The sequence below is a fragment of the Siniperca chuatsi genome, linkage group LG11 (assembly GCF_020085105.1).
Source record: "Siniperca chuatsi isolate FFG_IHB_CAS linkage group LG11, ASM2008510v1, whole genome shotgun sequence".
NCBI classification, from domain to species: Eukaryota; Metazoa; Chordata; class Actinopteri; order Centrarchiformes; family Sinipercidae; genus Siniperca; species Siniperca chuatsi.
Window position 1 is genome coordinate 1,094,842 of NC_058052.1, and position 22,960 is coordinate 1,117,801.

The 22,960-nt window shown below is 41.2% G+C and overlaps 1 protein-coding gene across 4 annotated transcripts in view; it reads right to left on the bottom strand.

Moving 5' to 3' along the window:
- Window positions 1–13,678: 13,678 nt before the first annotated feature.
- Window positions 13,679–22,960, bottom strand: part of slc2a15a (solute carrier family 2 member 15a) — a 45,532-nt gene continuing 36,250 nt past the window's right edge. For all 4 annotated transcript variants that reach the window (XM_044214984.1, XM_044214985.1, XM_044214986.1 and 1 more), the window contains 4 exons: window positions 21,722–21,823; window positions 20,469–20,544; window positions 17,254–17,381; window positions 13,679–15,659 (listed from right to left, as the gene is read on the bottom strand). In XM_044214984.1, the coding sequence (XP_044070919.1) occupies window positions 15,405–15,659; window positions 17,254–17,381; window positions 20,469–20,544; window positions 21,722–21,823 (561 nt within the window). In that variant the 3' untranslated portion in view covers window positions 13,679–15,404. The remainder of the gene's footprint in view (window positions 15,660–17,253; window positions 17,382–20,468; window positions 20,545–21,721; window positions 21,824–22,960) is intronic.

Sequence of the window (22,960 nt, forward strand, 5' to 3'; positions counted from 1 at the left end):
CACTCCCTCCTTCCAAGAGATTTTGAGCTTGATGAAAGCAGCAGACCACTATGTCTGGCTGGAGTGATGTGGTGGTGATCTCTGGAGGGAAATGCAGCTGTGTACTGAGGTCAACCCTCATGTTCCAATCCTTACCTGCCAAAGGAGTCTTGATGAGCCTTGCGAACAGGTGTCTCTGCTGCTCTCTCCAGGCCTAATGACCTGGATGAGGTGATTATCAGCTGTGGGATGATTGTTGGGGGTATCGCAGAGATGGCAGCCCTCTTCATTGCCGAACCACTGATGGAGGTTTCAGTGGCAGAGCAGGGTGTCACAGGTTGCCTTGAGAAGAAAGTTGGTGTGGAACAGATGCATAGGCATTGTTGAGGTCTAGCCACACAACGTGTAGGTCGCCTTTTTCTCGCGTGGCTCCCTGGATCTGCTCCCATATCATTGGTGAGTGTTCCATGCATCCTGGGAAGCCTGGTACTCTGCTTTCTGGCAGCTGATGTCAATGTAGCCATTTTCCATGAGGTAAGTTGTCATTCTCTCAGCTATGACTGAGAAGAAGATCTTTTCCTAAATGTTTAGCAGCGCAATGCTCCTGAACTGGCTGATATCATGAGAGTTCAGTTCTTTGGGGATGAAGACCGCCACAGATCTTTGCCTCTTTTCCTGCGCTTGCGAATGTGCTCTTCCTTTGCATGTAGGCCAACTTTTGTCTCACCTCTTCCCAAAGGGCTTTTAGGCTTGCACCAGCGATTCGATCTCCTTCCCATTTCTCTAGACTCTTTATACAGGATGTCCCCAAATAGGTTAATACTCTTATGCACTTGGTCACGTAAGGAGTGCTCAAGAAGTGTGCTGAGATCCATGTCTAGCATTTGCCAAACCTCTACCTTGTTTGCTTTGGGCCACTTGATATTATTTCTCCTTCCTGGTTCCCTCCTTTCCATTTGATGGCTTGGCTTCATGTCTGGGGGGCTGTTGGGTCCACTTTCTTCATGCTCACATACATGAGTGTCCTATGTGTCCAACAGCAAACCTTGCTCACCAGATGTTGCTCTCCCCTGGTGGATTCATATCCCCCTGAATGTGGTCACAATCCCCCATCCACACCTGCACTTCCGAAAGGTCCTTGTTTTGTTGTCTGTAGTCATTGCTGTTGTTTCCATGTAGTTCGTCCAGTCAGGCCCATCATTCATCCCACCTCTCTGAGGGCCTTTGGGTTGCATCCTCTTGTCTGTAGTTAGTGGTGGTTGTCTCCTGGCTGGGAGACTGGTGGCTTGGGTAACTAGCTGCCAACTAGCTGCCAGCTGCCTCAGGGTCTTTGTCACTGTCCAGTATCATCCTGTGTTGCATTCAACAGAGTAACATCACCTACTGTAGGCTATGATATCATCCCCTCTAATAGCCTTAGACACACATTTTTTAGCATCGAACTTCATGTTAAAGTTCAGAATCAGAAATACTTTATTGATCCCCGAGGGGAAACTCTTTTGCTACAGCAGCTCACTGTCACGTCAGTGCAGTACTTACCACTTAGTACAAGTACTAAGCCATAATTTTTTCAACTTTAAACAACAAGGGGTGCCCTGGTAGCCCCATGTACCGAGGCTGAGTCCTGTAAGCGGTTTGAATCCAGCCCGCAGCCCTTTGCTGCATGTCATCCCCTCTCTCTCTCCCCCTTTCCTGTCTATCTTCAGCTGCACTATAAATAAAGGCAAAAAATAATATAAAAATACTTTAAACAACAACGTTCTGTTCCTGTGTGACTTCTGTAATTCTACTGAGCATCCTTTGTGCAGTGTGTCACCTTAGTGGAATTGTGAATGGGTGCAAGAGTGTCTGTGAGTGTTAATGCCAGACAGTCAAAGAGAGAGAGAATGAAATAGCAGAAAGTGTGTGTGGATGAGAGTGAGAGGGAGGAGAGACACAGAGCATAGCACACATAGCTGAAATATCTGTTGACTTGTTTGTGTAGAGTCAGAAACGCTGCATAGATGTATGTATGTGTGTGTGGTCATGTGTTTGTGTTGAGGTACGGCCACTCTGTGCTGTTTGTCTCCAGTCTATGGAGCCCTGCCAGCCTCTGTGGATCTTCCTTCTTCTCTCTCCGGATTGATTCTGTTCCTCCATCCCTCCATCAACATTGGTTCTATGTATTTGAATTGCAACCATTGTGCATCAGAAAAAATTGAGGAAAATTAAACATTGTCTTTTCATATTTTTCCTTGATGTATCTATCAGAATTTTCATATTGGACAATAAAAATATCAACACTGACTACGAGTATTGGACTGTACATGAACACAGGATACTGTTGAAGGCACTTAATATGCCTACACCCATGACCTCCACACCCTAACATCACACTGCTCTGTATGAACATCATATCTGACTATATTGACAGTAAACAGTGCAATTGATGATATATCACTAAAATAGAATAGTTGCATGTGGAAAAGCTCATAGGAGACTGGACTGGCTGCTGACTCTCAGCTGTAGTTAGCATTGGCTGTCACTGGTTTCACAAAGAAAAAAAAAGTGTACTCCGGTGATTTACAACTGCACTTCCATAAAGTCGGGGCTTCACAAGAGACAGATTTGAAAAAGAATGGTCAAAACATACACAGTATAAATTCACACCACTTGGTTTTCAGTAATAATCTTTATGATTATTTGGGAGTAAAAAGAAACATATCACAGATTATGTTGGATTTGGAAACTATTGTAACAATAGAAACATGAAAAAATACAGCAACAAGCAAAGCACCGCTTACAGAATATTTTTCTCTCCTTTATCTTTCCATTCATACTCAGTCCTGCTCTCATTCCCTTCCTACCCGTCCTCCCAGCTCCCACCAGTTATTATTGTGGCCTGCTAGCCACTGTCGACACTGTAATCATCATAGCTGTGGTGGCCCGCTCATTACACAAGGGCTGTGCTGTGATTTGGACAAATTGTGATGAGATGTCTTTGCTTCTCCAAGGGTGAAAAACACTGGTTGGGACACATGGAGCTGGATCAGGAAAAAAGAACGTGGACTAGAAGTGGACAGGAAATATTCTCTGTCAGTGAAAGATGGAGAATGTGATGTCTTTTTAAACCTAAGTTCTTGTTGTTGTTGTAGAGAAGACATAAGTCATGCAAATGTGGTGGGCCATACAGGCCTTACTGAAGAGTCTGACAGAACACTGCAGTTTTGAGTATATTCATGCTGCCATTTAATGTGAGCTTCTCAAACATGTTTTAAAAGGTGCATCTGTGTGTCCTGCCACCTCTATCGCGGATTAGACAGGCATTTCTTGAAGCTAAACAACTAATCCTCTGCAAAAAATCACAATTTTAACATGCAAGTTAGCTAGCTGTAACTTGATCTGTGAAGAATAAGGTCTGGTCAATAATTATGTAGGACTACAATTATGGTCTTTGATGTTCAGTAGGCTAGCAAACTAGCTAACCAGGACAAATAGGGTCACTGGTTTGAATTTTATAGGTCAGCTAGGCTAACTGGCGTGTTAATTGCTGGCAGTTACAGCTAAATAAAATCCCATATGAAGTCTAATACAGTTTATTCAGCTAATTAAAAAGAAGCTATGATGTTTGTTTCACTTGTTAACGAACTGCCACAAATATAGTATATGTAGTGGAAAAGAGCTATCAGACTAATGCGAGAACGTTCCCAAGTGAGAATAACGAGAGGTTTTTCTACTTGACACTTTAATACAAGCACTAATAATCTTCAAATATTAACTATCTCCTTTTGCACACTTACCATTTCACTGTGCTCCAGCTAATTTTAGACAGGAAAATTGCTGATTATTCTGCTTACAATGAAACCAAAGGTGCTAAGATTTGAAGGAGCATAGTTTCTCCCTGCATTAGCATGAAAAAGAAACCATAGGTGTATTGATGAAATATCTGCATGTCTGCACTCAACAGCACTATGTTTTGTTTATTACTGAGAAGACGTGAGTGAGACTTAATTTCAGTCGTGAATACACAAGACGTCTGCAGGTGCATACTGACTCAACCAGTCTGTGGGCCGATCCTGCACTGTTCATGGATTAGGATGTTGGTACAGAAATCAGTTTGGAAAGACATTCTTCTCTTCTCTCTGCCATACTTGTACTGTATGTTTTGTCACTTGGCTGTACCTTTTGTCTTTAATTTACTTTACTTTACTGACTTTCTTTTGTATCTTCAGTGAGAACTTTGCTATGCTGTTATCATTTGCTTCACAAACTAATTAGCCAACATTGGCACTGGTAAAGATTTCCCAGATATGTTGTGGCCTTCAAAGAATATTACACCCTAGTCATCCCGACAAGGGGGTCTAAAGCTATTTCCAGGTCTGATGTCCTTAGCACTGTTTGCCACTTATTTGCATTCTGAAAGCTTGGCCTGGCGTTTGCTTTCCACAGCTGACGGTAGAGAGTGTTCAGTAAAAGGTTTAAGACAGACTCCAGGGCTAAAATTTGACCTAGGTCAGCCTCACAGATCAGAGCTGTATCTTCCGGGCCAGGTCTAGAATGTGGCCGCTGCTGAAATCACAGGTTACAGATGGTCAGTTTGTCCTGGGCTCTGTGTGGACTGAGCTCCACCCAGCAAGGTTGGACACACCTCTGACCACAGCTCCTCTGGCCAAGCACAGTCAAACCTAGGCGTTATCACCTTGGCTGTGCTCCCCTACAGACCAAATGTTACTGTGAAACATTAATTAATGCTCAAGAGTTCATATTTGACTACTGTAAACCTGCAATCTTCTTTGGAAACTTGTTATATTAACGTTTTCTATTGAACCGAATAGATACTCTAATGATTATTTGACAGGCAGTGTGTTTAAGGAGTTAAGATGTTATGAAGTGCTGCAGAAAACTGATTTGGTGCATCCACTTCCCCTCAACTTGATTGGACTACAGCTATTTCAGTTAGTGGTTTCCAATTTCCCAGTATGACTTGTATCCTGGCTCAAAACACAACACGTCTTTGTAGCTCTGATACAGTCTAGCCTAGTATTTGAACCCTTTGTGATTTTAACAACAAATAATTGGCTGTTCAAAAAAACTACAGTTCCCATGAAGTTTTGCCAATGTGGCAGTGCATGTATTACATGTCATGGTAACGCTTTCTTCCTTATCCATGATATTCACCCACACTATCTTCTCTTCCCAACGTTTCAGCTTTAATTGCTACTGCCAAAAAACGCTGTTCGAACCTCCCTGTCCATCCTCATAGCTCAGCACTTGACTTGTCTCAGTCTGTCTGGCTGCTGACCCTTAACCTTCAACGGTTTTGGGCTTTTGGGAAATTGTGTCCATTAATAGCCGCTAAACCAGAAATATTAAACAAAATTTTATATTATTTATATAATATTAGAGGTTTTCTTAGTCTTAACAAAAGTTTCAGTTTCACTTGGACTCTCTATAGGAAGAAGCTCTTCGATTGTGAGAGCTAGACTGTCAAATTATGTTTTAGCTGCGATGTAAATGTCCTGATGTGTTCTGATGTCGTCATCATGCAGCCAGTTGTCCAAAGAATTCAAAGTGGTCCCAGAACTGCTACTACATGAGCAGTAGCTGATTTTAAAGGTATTTTGTCGAATTCATTTTTCATTCAGAGTGAGACATTAAACACACACGTTAATCCTAACTACTCAGAAACCCAAGCCATCTAATCAACAAAGCATAGTTAAAACCTAGTCCATTCTGGACAATTAGCTTAAACATGCACTTCTAGTAACCTAAGCACTATTAACATCCAATCAGACTGCTATTCAGCTCTCCAAAACCCAAAGAGCTGATTGTATTTTTACGCCCTGGCTCAAGTCACAGCTACGCCTATCACAGTAGCATCTGGAGAAGCTGCTATTGTTGTGTTTTGTGTATTAGTGACCATAAAGAGCCTGTATAGGGCCCAATAGACCCACTGTGGGATCCCAGGGACCAAACACAGGGGCCACAACTGGGCAACAGTTGTATTGTTATTCGTAGAGGCAGACACTCTCCCTTTTGAGCGCTGTTGGGGGATCCACCATTACAGGTAGTTGTGAACTGTTGCTACTTGTTGAGATGAGGGCCTGGTACACAAAGACCTGCTGCAGGGTACAATGACTTCAAATAAGTTTCAAGGTAAACTGCCGCTGCACAATAGAAGGGTTTGGGCCAGTCAAGTCACAGACACTGAGGGCCACCTTGCGTATTGAGCCGTGTATTGGTGATTTGTTGTTTTCTGGGTTTTGAGAGTCGTAAATGAACAGAGCAATAACATGTCTGTGCCACGTTTGCCAGTCAAAGGACGGTGAATGGAGGATGGCCCGGGTGATGTTATTGTGACCCTGAAGAGCAATAATGTTGTGATCAAACAGGAGGAAGCTGCACGAGAGCCCGGCCCAGTCTGGACGGGCTCACAGTTTGAGTGAACTTTAAAGATGAGCTGTTATTACCACAAGTCCTACTTCCACCTGCTGATGTGTTCTAGTCCTGTATCACGAGGCAACAAGCAGCTTTGAATGCATCACTAGTGTCCTCTAGTGGCAGTTTCTGTGATGTGCAGACCAGGAAAAATCAACTTAAAAAACTCCTGTCACTGTTAATCAATATCATTATATCACTATATCTATACATATAGAATAGCATGTATATCTATACAGTATATTGCAAGGTTTGTGTTTGTGAGTACATGTGAGTGAGCATGTAAAAATTTAAGTTTAAGTGTCATTAAATAAAAAGTCTGGCATTATTCGATGTATGTTATACATATATGTATATATATATGACCCAAACCAACAATATGAATCTTAAAAGCACAAATATGTATTTTCATTTTTAAAAAGGCTCACAACTTTCACAAACAGCCGGTCTCTGCAGCTTTTAGCAAATGCTACTCAAACAGCGAGAAAACGACACAGCAAGTAATGTAACTAGCGTTAGCTAGGTTGTGGGTTAGCAAACTGTTGCTACAGTTGCTGCTGCTAAGCTAACAGCCAGAGAGGACGAGACGTCTCCCAGAGCCAGCACAGCAGCTTTATTTACAACTGAGCAGATTCTGGCCACAAATAATTGTATCATAATTTGAATGTTTTCATTATCTGTGTTTTCCATATTTTCATTTTCCGACTGTGCTTATGGCCTATTTCACCTGCTTTACCCACGGGGATGAATAAAGTGTCTTCAAATCGTTTCATCCTTTGTGTAATGTGGTGATATCAAATGAATGTACAATACAAATACTGATGTACAGGTTTGCAATTTGGTCATATTTATCCTCTCATCTGTCATTCAGAAACAACACTTGTGGTGACAAAACTTGTTAAAGTGATTATATAGGAAATCACTTTTCATTGCTAATTTAAATCTGGAACTGTCATCATGTTAACAATGTGCTACACCACATTTGCTGTTATATGAAGTCCTCCATGCTGCAGCAAAATGCCCCAAAATGTCCTCGAATGCACATCAGTTGAGTTAGGACACTAGTAAATGGTTAATCATTAACCTTTGACCCTGACAATAGCCTTACATTTGCACTTACACCACACACACACTGCTCCACATCAAAGCCAACAGGTGGAAAAAACGCCCTAACACATACACAATAAGGAATGAAAGGCTGCAATCAACATGTGACTGCCTTTAATGATGTGGGAGAATAAACATGCAAGTAGTGGAGCGGTCAGCAGAAACCAGCACAGCTCTGGAAACAGCTCAGATGCTTATTGGTCGGCCACGTTAGCATACAAGAATCTGTGGCCATGTCTGTAGCCCTGGGGCAGGGCAGTGATGATTAACATTTAAAACAGGCACAGGATCAACCCCACTACCCCCACCCTCTGCCCCACCTCTGCAAGACTGATATATACTGGGATATCAGCCAGTCCACCTCTGATATGATGACATGATAATGGTCAGATCCTTCACCAGTGGCGTCATGATAGAAGATGTGGAAGTCTTTTTACAGAATGTTTTATTCCATGACTGCTCAGTGATGTGTTTATTAGTTGCTTTTTGGTTTGGTACATTTAACCACTTCAATTCTGCCTTACTCACTGTTGTCTCCATCAATACAAATGCATGTTATGCAGCCAGGCACTGTTCACACCCACATACCTTTATTAATTACAGTGGACATCCACAAGTTTCCAAAGATACAAAACATGGCAGTTGGATTTTTAGGGAAATGCAACTATACCATAAAAACGTGTTGTCAGGGATTTGAATATTTCCCTTAATGTCATATAATATCACTAAAGATTATAAAGGTGATCCTGTAAGTGTGGAACTGGTTTTTGTTCTTTGTTGTTGAGAGAACTCAAAAACATTTTTCACATGTGGCCCTAGTCCTCTTCCGTACCCTGCACTCTTAACACAGGGCTATTTTCAGTCTGAATCCCTGCATCCTGGTGGTAGGATGTCTGTGGAAGATTTATGAAATATCTATAATAAAAAATGTTCTCATTTAATATCAGACACATCCTAATTCTTTCCCTCATTATCATTGTTATTAGATTACAAGCTGTGTGTTTCTAACATTCATTCCTCAAGACACGGGCAGATTGGACTTGTCTACACCGGCCTCCGAGTGAAAGCAGCTGCAGTCCTTCATGTTACTGAGTTCATCCATAGTACTGCTGTCACTAAAGCCACTTTCAGACATGGAACACGTAACATTGCTCGCTTCATGTATCTCTGAAAGTGATGGCTTTTTGTCATATTACACTGGTGACTTTTACAGTAATGTTCCTTATGGCTGGATTCAGACATGGCAGCATATTTATGGAAAGAACCACATGCTCACGCAATATTTGGTACCTGGAGAGAGAGAGAGAGAGAGAGAGAGAGAGAGAGAGAGAGAGAGAGAGAGAGAGACCTCCCTGAATAGTTTATCAGTCAACGTCTCAGGTTGAGCAAAACTCTCCTCCCTGAGCTCTTCCAGTCTCCAGATCCAGCACCAGCTGCCTGCTTGGTTCATATTCCACACGTATTCAACAGGCTAAATGACACGAATATTGCCTTTTACATGTACTTACATGTACAGGTGGAGTCACAAATGTGCAGCAGGGGATTCCAGTATACTCAGGGAGGGGGTCCCTGAGACGGGTCAGCTCATCAGGTCCAGCACTCAAAAAATGTTAAGAAGCATTTATCTAAGGCTACGTCTACATTAAGCCATCTAGAAAATGTTTTTCAAAGTTTTCTCGTGAAAACGACTTGCGTCCACATTAGTGTTTGCATGTTGTTTTTGTTGAGACGTCTGCCCACAGTAAAACACCGGAAGAACATGAACTGGCTAAGTCTCTTCTTCTTCGCCCTCTTTTCAGTTGGCAAACAGCAAAACTGCATCGCAGCCAACATCTGGTCAGGGGAGGACAGACAGCGGCTGATGAAATCATTATCTTTGGTCGTGTCTGACAAAATCAACATAAATCCAGGTTAATGACAGCAGCTCTGCTGTGTATTCAGCTACATTGGCATTTAAAATGAACAATCACAGAGAAAGTTAGAGGCGACTAAATGTTGTCTCAACTTTACTGCCACACAGCCCCGACCCTCCCTGAGCAGCTTACGCCATCGTTTTTGAAAAGCTCCGTTTCCCCTGTGCACACTGAAGATTTACACACTCTGCAAAGCTCTGGTTTGGGGGGAGAAAATGCTGTTTTAGTCTGGATGGAGGGGTTAAACTGAGAGAAAAAGACAAATGTAACCGTTCTTAATGTGGACGCTCCCTCAGTCACAGGTTTCCATTTTGGCACGTGACCCTTTATATACATCCATGCCCACTCGTGAACCCTCACCATGAGCTGTGAGCAGTTCAACCAAAGAGTGAGGCTTACTTGTCAGCTTGCTTCATTTGATTCATTTTCAGAGGCCTGAAGAGGTAAAACTGTACAGCATTTCACAGGAAAAAAACAAACAAAACTTTGAAACAATTTGAAAAAAGTTAAACATAATTTTGTGTAGCAAAAATATTTTTCATCTTCTTTCCGATCTTGTTAATCATCTTGCAACCTCTCAGATTTATCTTACAATATATCTTACAGAGCCGGAGTGAGAGAACAGAACAGAGGGGAACACTGCACAGTGGCAGCTGCATTAAAATGATTCACATATTTAATGAAATGAGAAGGATATATTCTATATTCTTAGACGTTGACAACATTTTTTGGGCATAAAATGATCAAGCAGAAGTTGAACTGACATCTACGAGCTGAGTGCAGCTTCACTGACTGATGATGAGATGGATGAGAGGAGCCCCAGTCTGTACGTTGGTGTATTTATGTGAGGTGGAAAACGTATGCATGGCCACAGAGCTGTCTGTGTGGCAGCACGGTGCTAAAGCATAAAGAAAAGGCCGGCCCAGTCGTCAGACACTCTCTCACAAACACTTACAGCCTGTGGCAGAGAAGTGCCACATTCATCAGCTATCTGTCAGATTATTTACACCCCCCATCAACAGCTCTGAGAGACGGGGGGAGGAGAGAGAGATGGACGACAGAGAAAAAGAGACACGCAATGAGGAACTGCAAAACTTGATTGTAAGGAGAGGAGTGATTCGTATGTGAGCCAAACTATATTATTTGAGAGTTAAGGTGGAAATCTAGAAAATGGAAGAGAGGTTTCCTTGTTTCAGAGATGAAAAGCAGTCTGTGCTCACATAAAAGAAAATGCTATGCTATGATGAAGCTGTGCTAGCTGCATCACCATACATCAACTGTAATTTTTACAAACTCCATACAGGGAGCATTCAGTGCAATTACACACTGAACAATGCTTCACATTTGGATGATGCCTCTTTCCTTTGACTGAGTGAGCAGGTCACAGTTCAGACTACATCTCAGCCAGCTAAACCTGAAAAGGCATCATTTCCCATCCAGTGTGGGCCACTGTCCACAATAAGCCAACATTTTTCACATCCAAAAATAGATCTTTCAGACACGATCCAGAGTGGGTAGATGTTTCAACACCAAACTTGCTTTTTAGTACAAGGAAAACTGGGCTTTTTAAAACAACGAGGTGCACCTGCTCAGACACGATCACAGCTGTGTGGCAATAAAGTGAAGACGACAACTTTCTGTGCACTCCAACTTTATCTGTGGTCACTCATTTTAAATGTCAGTATAGCTGTTGTCATTACAGAAAACGGTTACTTAGCTTTATTTTGTCAGGCAACTTTACAATCATAAAATAATGATTTGATTGACATCTCAGTGTAGACGCACAGGAATCACTGTTCACCTGGTTAACAGGCATTGTTTATGAGCCATAATGAAATTATTTTATGCTTGTACAGTTGTCTGACAACAGAAACAGAAATAAAAGTAAATACGAACAACTGAATTGTGAGTTTTTTTGCACAAAAACACAGTCTAGGTGATCACAGAGAGCAGGACGGGACAGAAAGCACCCCTTTCTCTGTGTTCTGGCTTTCCATCTGCACTAAGTTGGTGCTTCCCAGTAAACATGGAGTTTTTTCAAAATGGTCTTAGAATAAAGTGATATGAAAACAGCTGGCTCAATCATTCTTGACACTGTCTGTATTTCTGCTTGGTAGAGGTGAACTTTCTGTCACATCCAACTCTGTCAGAAGGCTGCATAGGTATGAGAAAGGGATTTGAGTGACGGTCCTAGTGTGCATGTCCATCAATTCTATAATATATAGCTGTTGTTAGCACATAGCAATTTTCAACAGACAATCAAATCAGCTGTCTCAAGCTCCTCCTGCAGGATGTAAGGCACAGAGCACTCTCTGAGCCTCTGCAGGATGGAATGTACCTTCTCATCCCAGATGGCGGTGATGCTGCAAATCTAAACCATTCCCCCACGGGAGGGAGCAACACTACTGCAGCATCTACATCATATTCATCATGTGTGTTTGTCTTTTTAAACCTTTTCAGACATGCAGTTTTACTTAACATGTTCTACAGCGTTACATTGTTATTTGTGATATTGTTGTATCTCAGTCTGATTTGGTTTACTGTCTTTGCCCCTCCATTCTTCCTCTCTGGTTTAATTACAGCAGCTGTGAGTGGCTGTAGTGGAGCTGTTGCAGCTGGATCATCCATCTAGTTTTATTACTCATCGACACTGTCGCAACTCTATCTGTCACCAGCCTTGTTTCATGATAACAGACATTTGTCACTGTCCTGGGCCTCTCTGCTGTACTGCCATCAGCACCAGCGACAGCCACTTGGCAAGACACACACACACACACACACACACACACACACACACACACACACACACACACACACACACACACACACACAGGCTTGTATGACCAGAGGGGAACACACTGCAATAAACATCATCAGAATGCTTATTAGGGACACAGGCACTGCCATTAATTACAGTGCTGTGATATGTGAGGTGGCATATGTGTGTGTGTGTGTGTGCGTGCATGTGAGAGAGAAAGAGAGAGCGAGAGAGAGAGCGAGAGAGAGAGAGAGAGAGAGAGAGAGAGAGAGGAGGCGACATGGTGGCATAGATAGCTTTTTTTCCTTAGTTTGTTTTTGTGCGTGAGTGAAAAGATGGCCTCATTAACCAAGTGTGTCTCAGTTAGACAGGACTAGTAGGACACTTCCCTTTTTGACCACTAAGGGTCAGAAGCGATTTAGGTTTGGTGTTGGTCAGTAAGGGACAGCGTGGTGTGTGTGTGTGTGTCAGAGAAAGAGAATTTCAGAAGTGTAATTGTGTGTATTAAATAAAGCTTCATGTCAGCTGCTTTTAATCCATAGTATCAACCTGTAGACAACACTGAGGGCTCTCCAAAGGCCCTTTCCCCAAAGACATTTTGATAGTGACAGTAGGAAAAGCACAGGTGTAAATAATAAAATAACTGATTTCTGAATTCCGTTTCAAAGTCCTGCTCTTGTCCATGCCGGCTCACTGGCACGGCTTACTGGGTCACTTGAATAGAACAAAGGCGTTGTTGATGTTATTAGTAACACCTGTGCTTTTCCTACAATGACAAGTCAAAATGTCTGCTGTGATGAAGGTCTATCATGAGTCTGACTGACAGAGAGTCTATGACATATGAAAACGAGACAAAGCATGTAATGCAGTTTTGGAGGTGCTGGCAACTGCAAGATGAACACGTATTCAGAAAAAACAAACCAAGTGTTTGTGGTAGAGGCCGCACACTCAGCCCACAGAAATCTAATCAAGGATCAGGCTTCAATCAGGCTCATGAAAATGTGCAACCTTGTTAATGTTCATAAAAGATCCTTGATTAAATGGTTACAGTTGAGTGTGCAGTCTCTATGTGGTTTGTTTTTCTGACAGATGAACTATAAATATGTTACTACTAGCCTACTATTTACTATGTGTGTGTATCAGTGTATGCTGAGGTCTACATTCTGACAGGCGGAGCCATCATTTCCACACCTCCCCTTCACTAAAAACATGACTTGAGTTCAAAGTAACTGTACATTCGTCATTCGTAAACTTTGTGGACGATCAGGCTGTCGTAGATCTGACGTGAATCACGCAAAGTAAACTTAAAACCCATGGAAATGATAAAGTCCATCATTACTCCGAGTTGTGGAGTAAACATTCCGTTTTCGAAAAGATATTTCAGGATGGCAGCTGTGCACTTCATGGTTTTCTCATTACTGTTCAGTGTTAACCTGAGCTGGATATGACACGGATGTGGAGTGCTCCTGGAGAGATGGTAAACAGTCATTAAAACACACAAAGACACAGTATTACAATATCATTTCATTTATGTAGTTATCTTTCAACAATTCAAAAAGGCTTATACATATTTTCATGTATTCTAACAAACTGGATTTTGCTGTTTGTACAAAACACATTTTAGCACACTTACCCCTAACCCTAAAATGATAATATAATGAGTGTATTAAGAGCTGGTGGAGGGATTTTAGTGAAACAAGTAATATAACTTTACAATATAAAGAAGATGACAGTCAAAACATGCATAAATATTGAAATTTCACATCATAGATTATTTTTTACTGCAATATACAAGATTAAAAAATGTATCTTTAAAAGGTTAATTTCTGTCACACATGCATACTATACACATCCAATTATTTCCCACATGCTGCTGTGTCAATAACCACAAGCTCTGATCCTTTTGGTGAGTCTACCCTAAAGTCCTTACCTGAACATGTATTTATTGTTTAATGGTTTGTGTGTTACCATGCTGACATGTGGGACACTCATGTACAACTTAAGCACAGCTAGCATTCGTGCCATAATAGACACCACAACCCCCACCCCCAATAATACTAACCCATTGTTAAGTGCCTGGTGATGAAAAGCTGCTGTTCAAAATGCCTGAATGTCACGGTGTCCTTGAAGGAAAACTGCAGTTTATTGGATTTATTTGGACTTTATTTTTGTAGTTGTGACCATCTGGTCAGCTTGTTTGGGTAGCATAATTACTATCCTGCGTCGATCTCATCCACACTTGTCACCAGTGGGCCATTTTCTGTTGCAATGTCTCATGGATGTAGCAAGCTAGCTAGCTATGTAGGAAGATGGCAACCCCATTCTTAATCCCCCCTACAACGCTCTGAGTGGTCTGATGATTGTTTTACCTGTTTGATCAGTTTAGTGATGTCTTCGTGTTTCGAGATCTCGGCAATCACTTTGGTGAGTGCAATGTTATGGGTACTGATACAACCGATGGCCAGAACTACAAAAATAGTGAGAAAGTTGTAAGAAACCATAGTTTTCCTTTCCTTCGCATGGAAAGCTTGTTTCGATAGTTTATTAAAGCATCATTCTGGATTCTTACAACTCAGGTCTTATTTTTGCATTTTCTTATAGTTTGCCCATCATTCAGTTATAATAATATTGTACTCACCAAAGTAATTGCTGAGATCTGGGAACATGGTGACATTGATACAATGAAGTTGCGCAAACAAACCAACTGTATATCCAGATTTGGATGTCAAACTGGAAGTGAGAGCACCTGAAATGTTGCTGAAATAATCCCTCATATGTGCTAAACTACATAAGTACAGTAGGTCAAACATGAAGCAGTACGCTGTGATGGATTTTCTCTCCAAAAAAGTTTGTCTAACGTCTGATGGTCTGACTGCTCGTGTTTCTTGTTCTGTCAGACTTCTTTTCAGTGATGTCACCGTGTTCCCACATCTCAGCTATTACCTTGGGAAATACAATGTTATTAGTACAGATAGGAAGAACGGCCAAACCTATGAAAATAAGTTTAAATTAACTGGAATTTTCCTTTAATGGCTCAAACAGACTGAAACATGAAATTGACAAGAAGTTGCGAATACCAGAACTGTACTGTATATTCAGCAATGATTTGAACCTGAGTGTGATCCAGTGAAAAGTCCGGCTGAGGTGGTGTTTGGTTAATACATATCAAAACAGTAGAATGGAGGGAGTAATGAATGGTTTTATAGACCCTGTGAGAACCTGAAGCTCAGTTAAGGTACAGAAGAAGAGCTGTCGAACTCCAGTGAAGCATGTTCCACACCCCCGTAGCCGTTCATCTTCTTCAGCTTCAGCTGGTCCACGTGGATCAGGCCCTGGGTCTCTGGAACTGCCTCCTTTTTAGAGAACATCCGGCTGATCTCCATGAAAGTCTTGTTTTTGGTCTCTGGAATCACAATGTAGATATAGACGGCCACGGACAGACAAATGGTGGCAAACACCAAGTAGCAGTAAGACCCTGCTGACATCTGGTGGTTGGATGTGGCAGATGGATGAAGCATCATTGGAAGGATTGAGAGATGAGGATAGAAAAATGAGATTGAGACAGAGGGTCTGAGAATTGACTAACACCATGTTTGTTCTGTAGAACTCACATCAAACTGATCAATGAATTGTCAATCCAAAGAGGAAAGAGTTATTTCTGATAAAAGCAGAGGGGCCTCAAAAAGAGACCAAAGCTGAGGGAAAGGGTTGCTGTCATAGGCTAAAAGAGAGCAGACATGATGCAGCACAAGGTTAGAAACAATCAAAATCCAAGTTGTAATTATGACTGGGAAACTTTTCTGAAAGCTCGATATATCCAACTTGGAAAGTCATACTATGGAAGTGCCTGAAAATCAAGCACATAGCACGCATCACGTCAGCCAGACTCCGTTGTTCAAGGTGATTAAACTCAAATTTAACAGATGCAGTACAGTGTCATATTGTCAGTGCACTGTATCTAGCTTTTGTTTCCACTGTTCTCTACTTGCTTTGGCGACAAGTTCCTGGAACTCAATTTGCTGATTGGGATTGGTCAAGCAGATCACAAAGAGGACAATTCCAACAAACACAACAGTAACCACAATTTTACTACTGCATCTGTATCAACCAAGACAACCAATCAAAAAAAGAGGAAGGAGAGTATCTGGTGGCCTAGTGGTTAAAGGTACAATGTTTAAAATATGGCCAGAATTTTAGTTTAAAATATATAAAAACGAACTAGCATTACCAGAAGAATGTGAAGAAGTAACACTTCTAACGTCATGTATTGTGTTGCACAGATATGTACTGACGGGGGGAGGGGGACTAGGAGGGTGGGAGGAGGTAAAATGCTGTCCCCTATTTGTTTGGAACATGCGGACAGGAATTACACATTGTACCTTGAAGACACATACCATATAACTGTAATGTCCCTGGTTGGATCAAGGCCAGGGACATGTGTTGCATGTCACAACCTTCTCTCTCTCAATAAATAGGGAAGAGGGAAAACACACACCCAGTGAGATGCTGGCTTGCAGGAGGACATAAAAAAAGGGGAAAGCTGCACGGTCATAACTCTGATGCAATTATTTATTTCAACTTCAAGTATCTATCAGTAGCTATGCAGCTAATGGAACATTATAACTTTTGAATGTCTCATAGTTTTGTCTGTCTATGCTGTAAGCCAACATGTCAGAATAAGATTTGGAGCAGTTGATTCTTACAGCACACTTTCTCGTGCAGTTTTGTGACTGCAAAATCAACAGACCTTGGTGGAACTCAGCAAGTGTGAGACCGTGTTACTGTCAGCAGGCCAGATCAATTACTGGAGTCAACATATGAGACGTATGAAAGAGATTTTAAACTGGCTGTTTGTAATATCATTTGATCTGTCAAGGTGCTCTGTGACCATTCAGAGAGAGTCACGCAGGGAAGAACAAGATCAGGATTGGAACCAGACCAAGCGGGGGGTCAGTGATCAGATTCACCAGCACTGATCACATTCAATTTGTGATCGTTAAAAAGCCTAAGCACCCCTAGCGGTATTAACATTTAGGACAGAGAAATCTGGTGCAGGGCAGCACAGAGAATAGCTTTCACCTGTAAGAAGGGGAAGACGAAGCCCACAGTGAAGTTGGACAGCCAGTTGAGTGATCCTCCTACAATGTAGGCCGCTGGGCGGTGGGACTGTTTGAACAGCTCCGCTGTGATCAAGAAGGGAACCCCCGCTGGAACAGGAGCAAAGCAAAAGATATAAAAACATCCATACAAATCACACACTTCTGTTGAATGCTGTGCTGAGTTCATGCTAGCGATTTAATATTACACTTCCATTAGGTTGGGCTGCTCATGAGAGACAGATTAAAGAGAACAATGGTCAAAATCTGTTTAGCAGAGACAGAGATATCCTAACTTTTAGGGTTTTGTATGGGTGAAGCTCCAAAAACTCTTGATCCTACATTTCCCACAATGCAACTTGATAATGCCTTTCATTACGCCTACATCTTTCAAACTCAACACCTCTAGTTTGCAGGCTTTCTGTAATACATTTGTTGTCTCCAATCCCAAACTGAGATAACCCTGATGACATCACTATGATGACATCAGGGTTATTGTCTTCCAGAAACACAGAAGAATTATACTGTACCTGTTTTCACATGCTGAGTAGTGTTAACCATGACGAGTAAACTGATCTTAATGTGGAAACTTGGTGGAGTTCCCCTTTAGTCATTTATAAATATGCACAGTAATCGAATCAAAATTGTTCATATTTGTCTTAATTTATTTATATATAATAAGTCTTCTGTTCATATTCCACCCCAACAGAGCTAGTGTTTGCTGTCACATCATATCGAATTTGATAGTACTAATTGTTGTATGTAAATGAAATATTATCTAAAAAGTCACAGTGCTTATTTTTTGTAAGACTGAACATAATTTTGCCACACATGAGGCAATTTCCTGGAGCCATGCAGAGGTAGTAGAAGGGTTTTCATTATGTTAAGTTTAAGCAGTACATTTTCTTTTCACAAATTTGTTTCTAAAAAGGAAGTGCAGGTGAGTCTACAACAGTATATGTGCAAGCAACCAGCATTTCTACTGATGAGTGGCTGTGTATGGAAAATATTATTTATGTTCATGATTTGATTATTCATGTTCATTCATCATCTGTCACACCAATAAGGCATATGAAAGGCTAATTAGAGATAAACAGAATCAGCTGATCTGGTGAGGGCCAGGCCAGCATGTGGGCGGGAGAGTCATATATCAAAGAAAGCATATGACTAATATTTTATTATTATATTCTATCATTAAAACTGCATTATTTGTCTCTCTTACAAGGGCCCATATAACATGGGTTTGTCACAACATGCATAATTGCATAGAGAAAAACAAATATTTATCACTCAAAGTAAGATGCTGTGGAAAACAGTGTTAGCTAAATTATATGGGAACATACCTTACATTTTGAAATTTACAGTATGTGATTCCTATAGCTATTAACAATTGTTTATTCATTATTAATAAACAGATGTGACAAACTCTATGTAAATATGAAGATTAATAGCTTGAGATGCTCTAGGAGTTACAATACATTTTGAATCGCTCTTCAAATTAGAGACCCCTAAAGATTTTTTAAGGTATGACCTGCAGAGGGAGCCATGTAATAACACAAAGCAACCTGAACTCTGCAGACGTATCACCTGGAAAGTGGAGCAGTCAAACAGAAAGTGCAAGATAAAGTAACCTGGATTTTAAAATACTGTTGTAAGAGATAAAATCATCCCTTCTCAGTTGCAGTCAGATCAGATTGAAATGACAAACATACATATTTCCTCACTTCCCTCTAGTGGTATGCTGTGCTTCTCGTTATGGACTACTTAATTAAGGAGTAAATAATGGCAGTGCGTCTCGCTGTCCACATTCTGAGACTCGGTGGTCAGCTGGTTGCCAAACAGCCGTCAGTCTAGATCCTGCAGGACAGAAGCCAGCGACCACTCTGTCAGGGGCCTATTCACTGGATTTCGACTAGCCATTATGCGGGCGTCTAAGCTAAGTATCTGCTGCTGTGCTGCTTGTGCTTTCATTCCTTGCTAGTGGCATTGCATGTCTTGGCTCAGTACAGTTTGTGTTTGCTTGGAAATGCCAGGAAGCTAGCTATGGTTGCATTGTTGTTGGCTATTTCTCGGTTCAGCTTCACTGCTGTAGCTCTTCTTGCTGTTCAGATTCCATTTGTGATGAGCATGAATTATTGCCCTTTATGGCTGCTGCATGCTTGCAAGTGATGTTGTACTGCTGGCTGTTCAGTTTGCTGTGCTGCTGAATCTCTGTATTCATTTGTTTTGGTATTAACCGAAAAATGAAGTTCATATGTAGATGTTGAGCTAATATCTTGTGGTGTTGTCTTGCCTTGTCCAAAGTGATCATTTGTATGTATCTGTATGGGCTGAATTAGTCTTGGGCATATTTTCCCCTGGTGGTTTGAAGTTGTTTTGGGGGGTTTCTATTAGCTCATGCATGCTATTTAGGGGATCACAGAGAATTCCTTACTCAAACTTTGGTTTATGGTTGTTCATGCCATAATGTAATCTATAACTCCTGGTCATTACTAATTTGGTTAGCTTCAAGAGAGGAGGTCTGGCTAGGAGCAACATGTGATTCTGTACAAAGGTATATACTTTGGGTTTTGGACTGTTGATCGGACAGAGCAAGACATTTGGATATGTCAACTTGAGCTTTCGGAAATTGTTATGGACATTGTTTACTAGTCTGAACATTTTATGGATCAAATAATTGACTGAATTGAGAAAATAATCAACAGATTAATAATAAAAGTTAATGTGCAAAGTGTATTTGTAGTCATAGTATAACTAGAAAGTAGACAGCGTGTTCCATGCTTCTCTTCTGTTTGTAAGGTTTTCATAATGTGTTAAACCTCTCTCTCCCAGTGAATATACAGTAGCAGCGTGCACACCTGTACTTCTCGTGACTGTTTGTCTAACTTTGCAGTTATCTGGAAGCTGTAGAAATGCTGTGTCTGTTCACAGCTCCTCTGACACCATGTGATATTACGAATAACCAGAGCGAAATTATACCCTGAACAGTTTAATGCAATGGTCACTTTAATGGTGTCTTGTTATAGCATGGCAGGATATTAGTAGTGCATAACAACACAGGGGGTTCCGCTCTCAAATGAGTCTGACTGCTGCACAGCTTGAATTAGGTCTACATCATCAAAAGAGGTGAGTGTAAAATATGTTTTTTTTGTAATTTGGCTGAACCAGTCCTTTAACATACAGTATAGAGCAACTTGCCTGGACCGATACAGAAGCCAGCGATGATGCCGACCACACAGCAAACACTGATGTAGTGCATCAACGATAAGTGAGTCTGCAGGGAGGAGAAACAGTACATGAAAAGTCAGTCTGATCACATTTAGTTATTTTCCCTAATGGGAAACTTGATTCCATCCTTTTCCAACACTGCATCACACCTCAGTCTGCTGCAACATAGTCCTGCATTTAATCCATTGTTTCACAGGACAACGCAGGAATACAGAGCGTCCTGCCAAATGAAAGTGAAACAGGCACAGCTGTTCATCCCCACACTCATTCCCCTGTTGAATATCTGGGGTGTGTTCATTTGTCTTTCCATCTGCTTGTTTCCTCTCCTCCCTCACTTCTACTTGTCTCATCCAGGAAGTAACTTGGAGAAAGTGAGGAAGGGAAGGGAGGAAAGTGACTGAAAGAAGAAGAGACAAATTCAGCTGGAGCCTTTCTGAGTGGAGATTGCATGTTCTCATGTAAGCATGGGTTTCCTCCGACAGTACAAAAACATGCAGGTTAGGAGCATTATAAACTTTACATTGCCTGTATGTGTTTGTCTGTCTGTGGTGTTCAGACCGAAAACAGCACTCCGTTAACAAATGCAAAGGTCTGTGTTGATGTTGTGTTGCTGCAGGTGCCAGTGAGAAGATGAAATAAGATGCAGGAAGGCCTGTGTGTGTGTGTAAATAGATCCATACGTTTGAAAGATTACCATGCAGACAGGTACTTGTGCGCATTCACTGCTTTATATTAAGGCCAAGTGCAGAATAACATACAATGAAGAAAAAAATGTGGTATCCACACACTGGATTAAAGCCCCCCAAGCTTAATTTGACTGAAAGTGCAACATTTTTGGAATAGGAGATATGCACAATCCTGTAGCTCCTTAAACATGCTGAGCATAATGGAAGTACACTAATATACATGGGTAAGGAGAAGGAGAAGAGACCACAAAGGGTGAATTACAATGTTTTTTAAATATGATTTTAAATATTAGAATTGCTAGAAATAACCTTATGTCATTTCGTCAGATTCAGAGTTTTGTCGTGATGTCTCTTTAAACACACACAGGGAGAATAACTACATTCCCACTGTGGCTGACAAGGACAAAGGTTCAAGGGCACATTAGCAGTTGCTGAGATGAGCGCTTGCTTGCTGTCTCTTTGCCTTTCACCCACATCTCCCTGTATTGGAAAGATTTGGGTCACAAGACATTTAGGGAAACCCAGACACACACACACCTGTAAAATGAGGGCTACTGTGATTCCAGCACTGCAGATGCCCATCATGGCAAAACCCCCAATCATGAGAGGCCTCCTGCCCAGTTTCTCTATGGTGAAACACTACAGGAGGAGACACAGAGTTCATGTCAGACACTGTTAAATGAATACACCCTGCAGATGCAAGAACATATACCTCAGTAAACTTTAATGTATCTAAAGGAATAACTCAACATTTGGGAAACACTTCATACTGAGAGTGAGATAAGAAGATGGACATCAATGTCATGTCTGTGTGTTAAGTACAGGAGCTGGAGTCAGGATGTGGTTAGCCTAGCTTAGCATAAAGACTGGAAGCAGGGAGAAACGACTACTGTAGCCTGGCTCTGTCCAAAGTTCAAATATACACCTAACAACACCTCTACAGGTCACTGATTAACATGTTGTATCTTGTTTGTTTAACAAAAAGAAATGTCAAAACCACAGTTTGTGGTTTCAGGGGGAGTTACATGCTGGAACTATTTCTTGACGAACGACAATGTACCCATCCATCCAGCACTTCTGTGCAGTGTGTTTGGCTATAGCATAGGTTGCCAGATACAGTCAGTGAGCACAGGTTTTGGTTTTGGCATGACAGTACCAAACCTGGCAATCTTACTGTGACAAGCAGAAACCAGGGGTCGCCACTTTCCACAAATAAACTGGTATTTATGGAAACAGAATGTGCAGTGAGATAGTGTGCACCTCTCGTATACTTCAGACCAGTGTGATTTTCTGGTTTTCAAGAGCCAGCTGCATGTGATGAGATGTATGGAGATAAACAATAAGGTGAGAGACGAAACCTACATAAATCATTGTTTAAGTTGTTTTTTGGTTTGTTTTTGTGCAGTCTACACAGCGATCTGAAAATGCCAATCATAGGCACATTTAAAATGAATTTTGATTAATTACTTCTGTGATCAATTTATGTTTCTTTTATCCTTTATTGTGAAGTACTTTGTAAAGTCTGTTTCAATATCAGTGCTATAAACTAAATTCTTGATTACCTTTCTGACATTTAATAATAATGATTGAAATATCACTGTTGATGATGGTTTACAGATATGTGTGATGAAGTAATGGTATGGGTGCTATAAATAGCCAGAGCCATGTGTAATGCTCATATGAAATAGCATTACTTCTTTGCTGTTCTTTTCAGACACAGGTCTAATGAGTGGTGGAGCAGGCATAAGTAAATATACGAACGGGTGATTGAGGGAG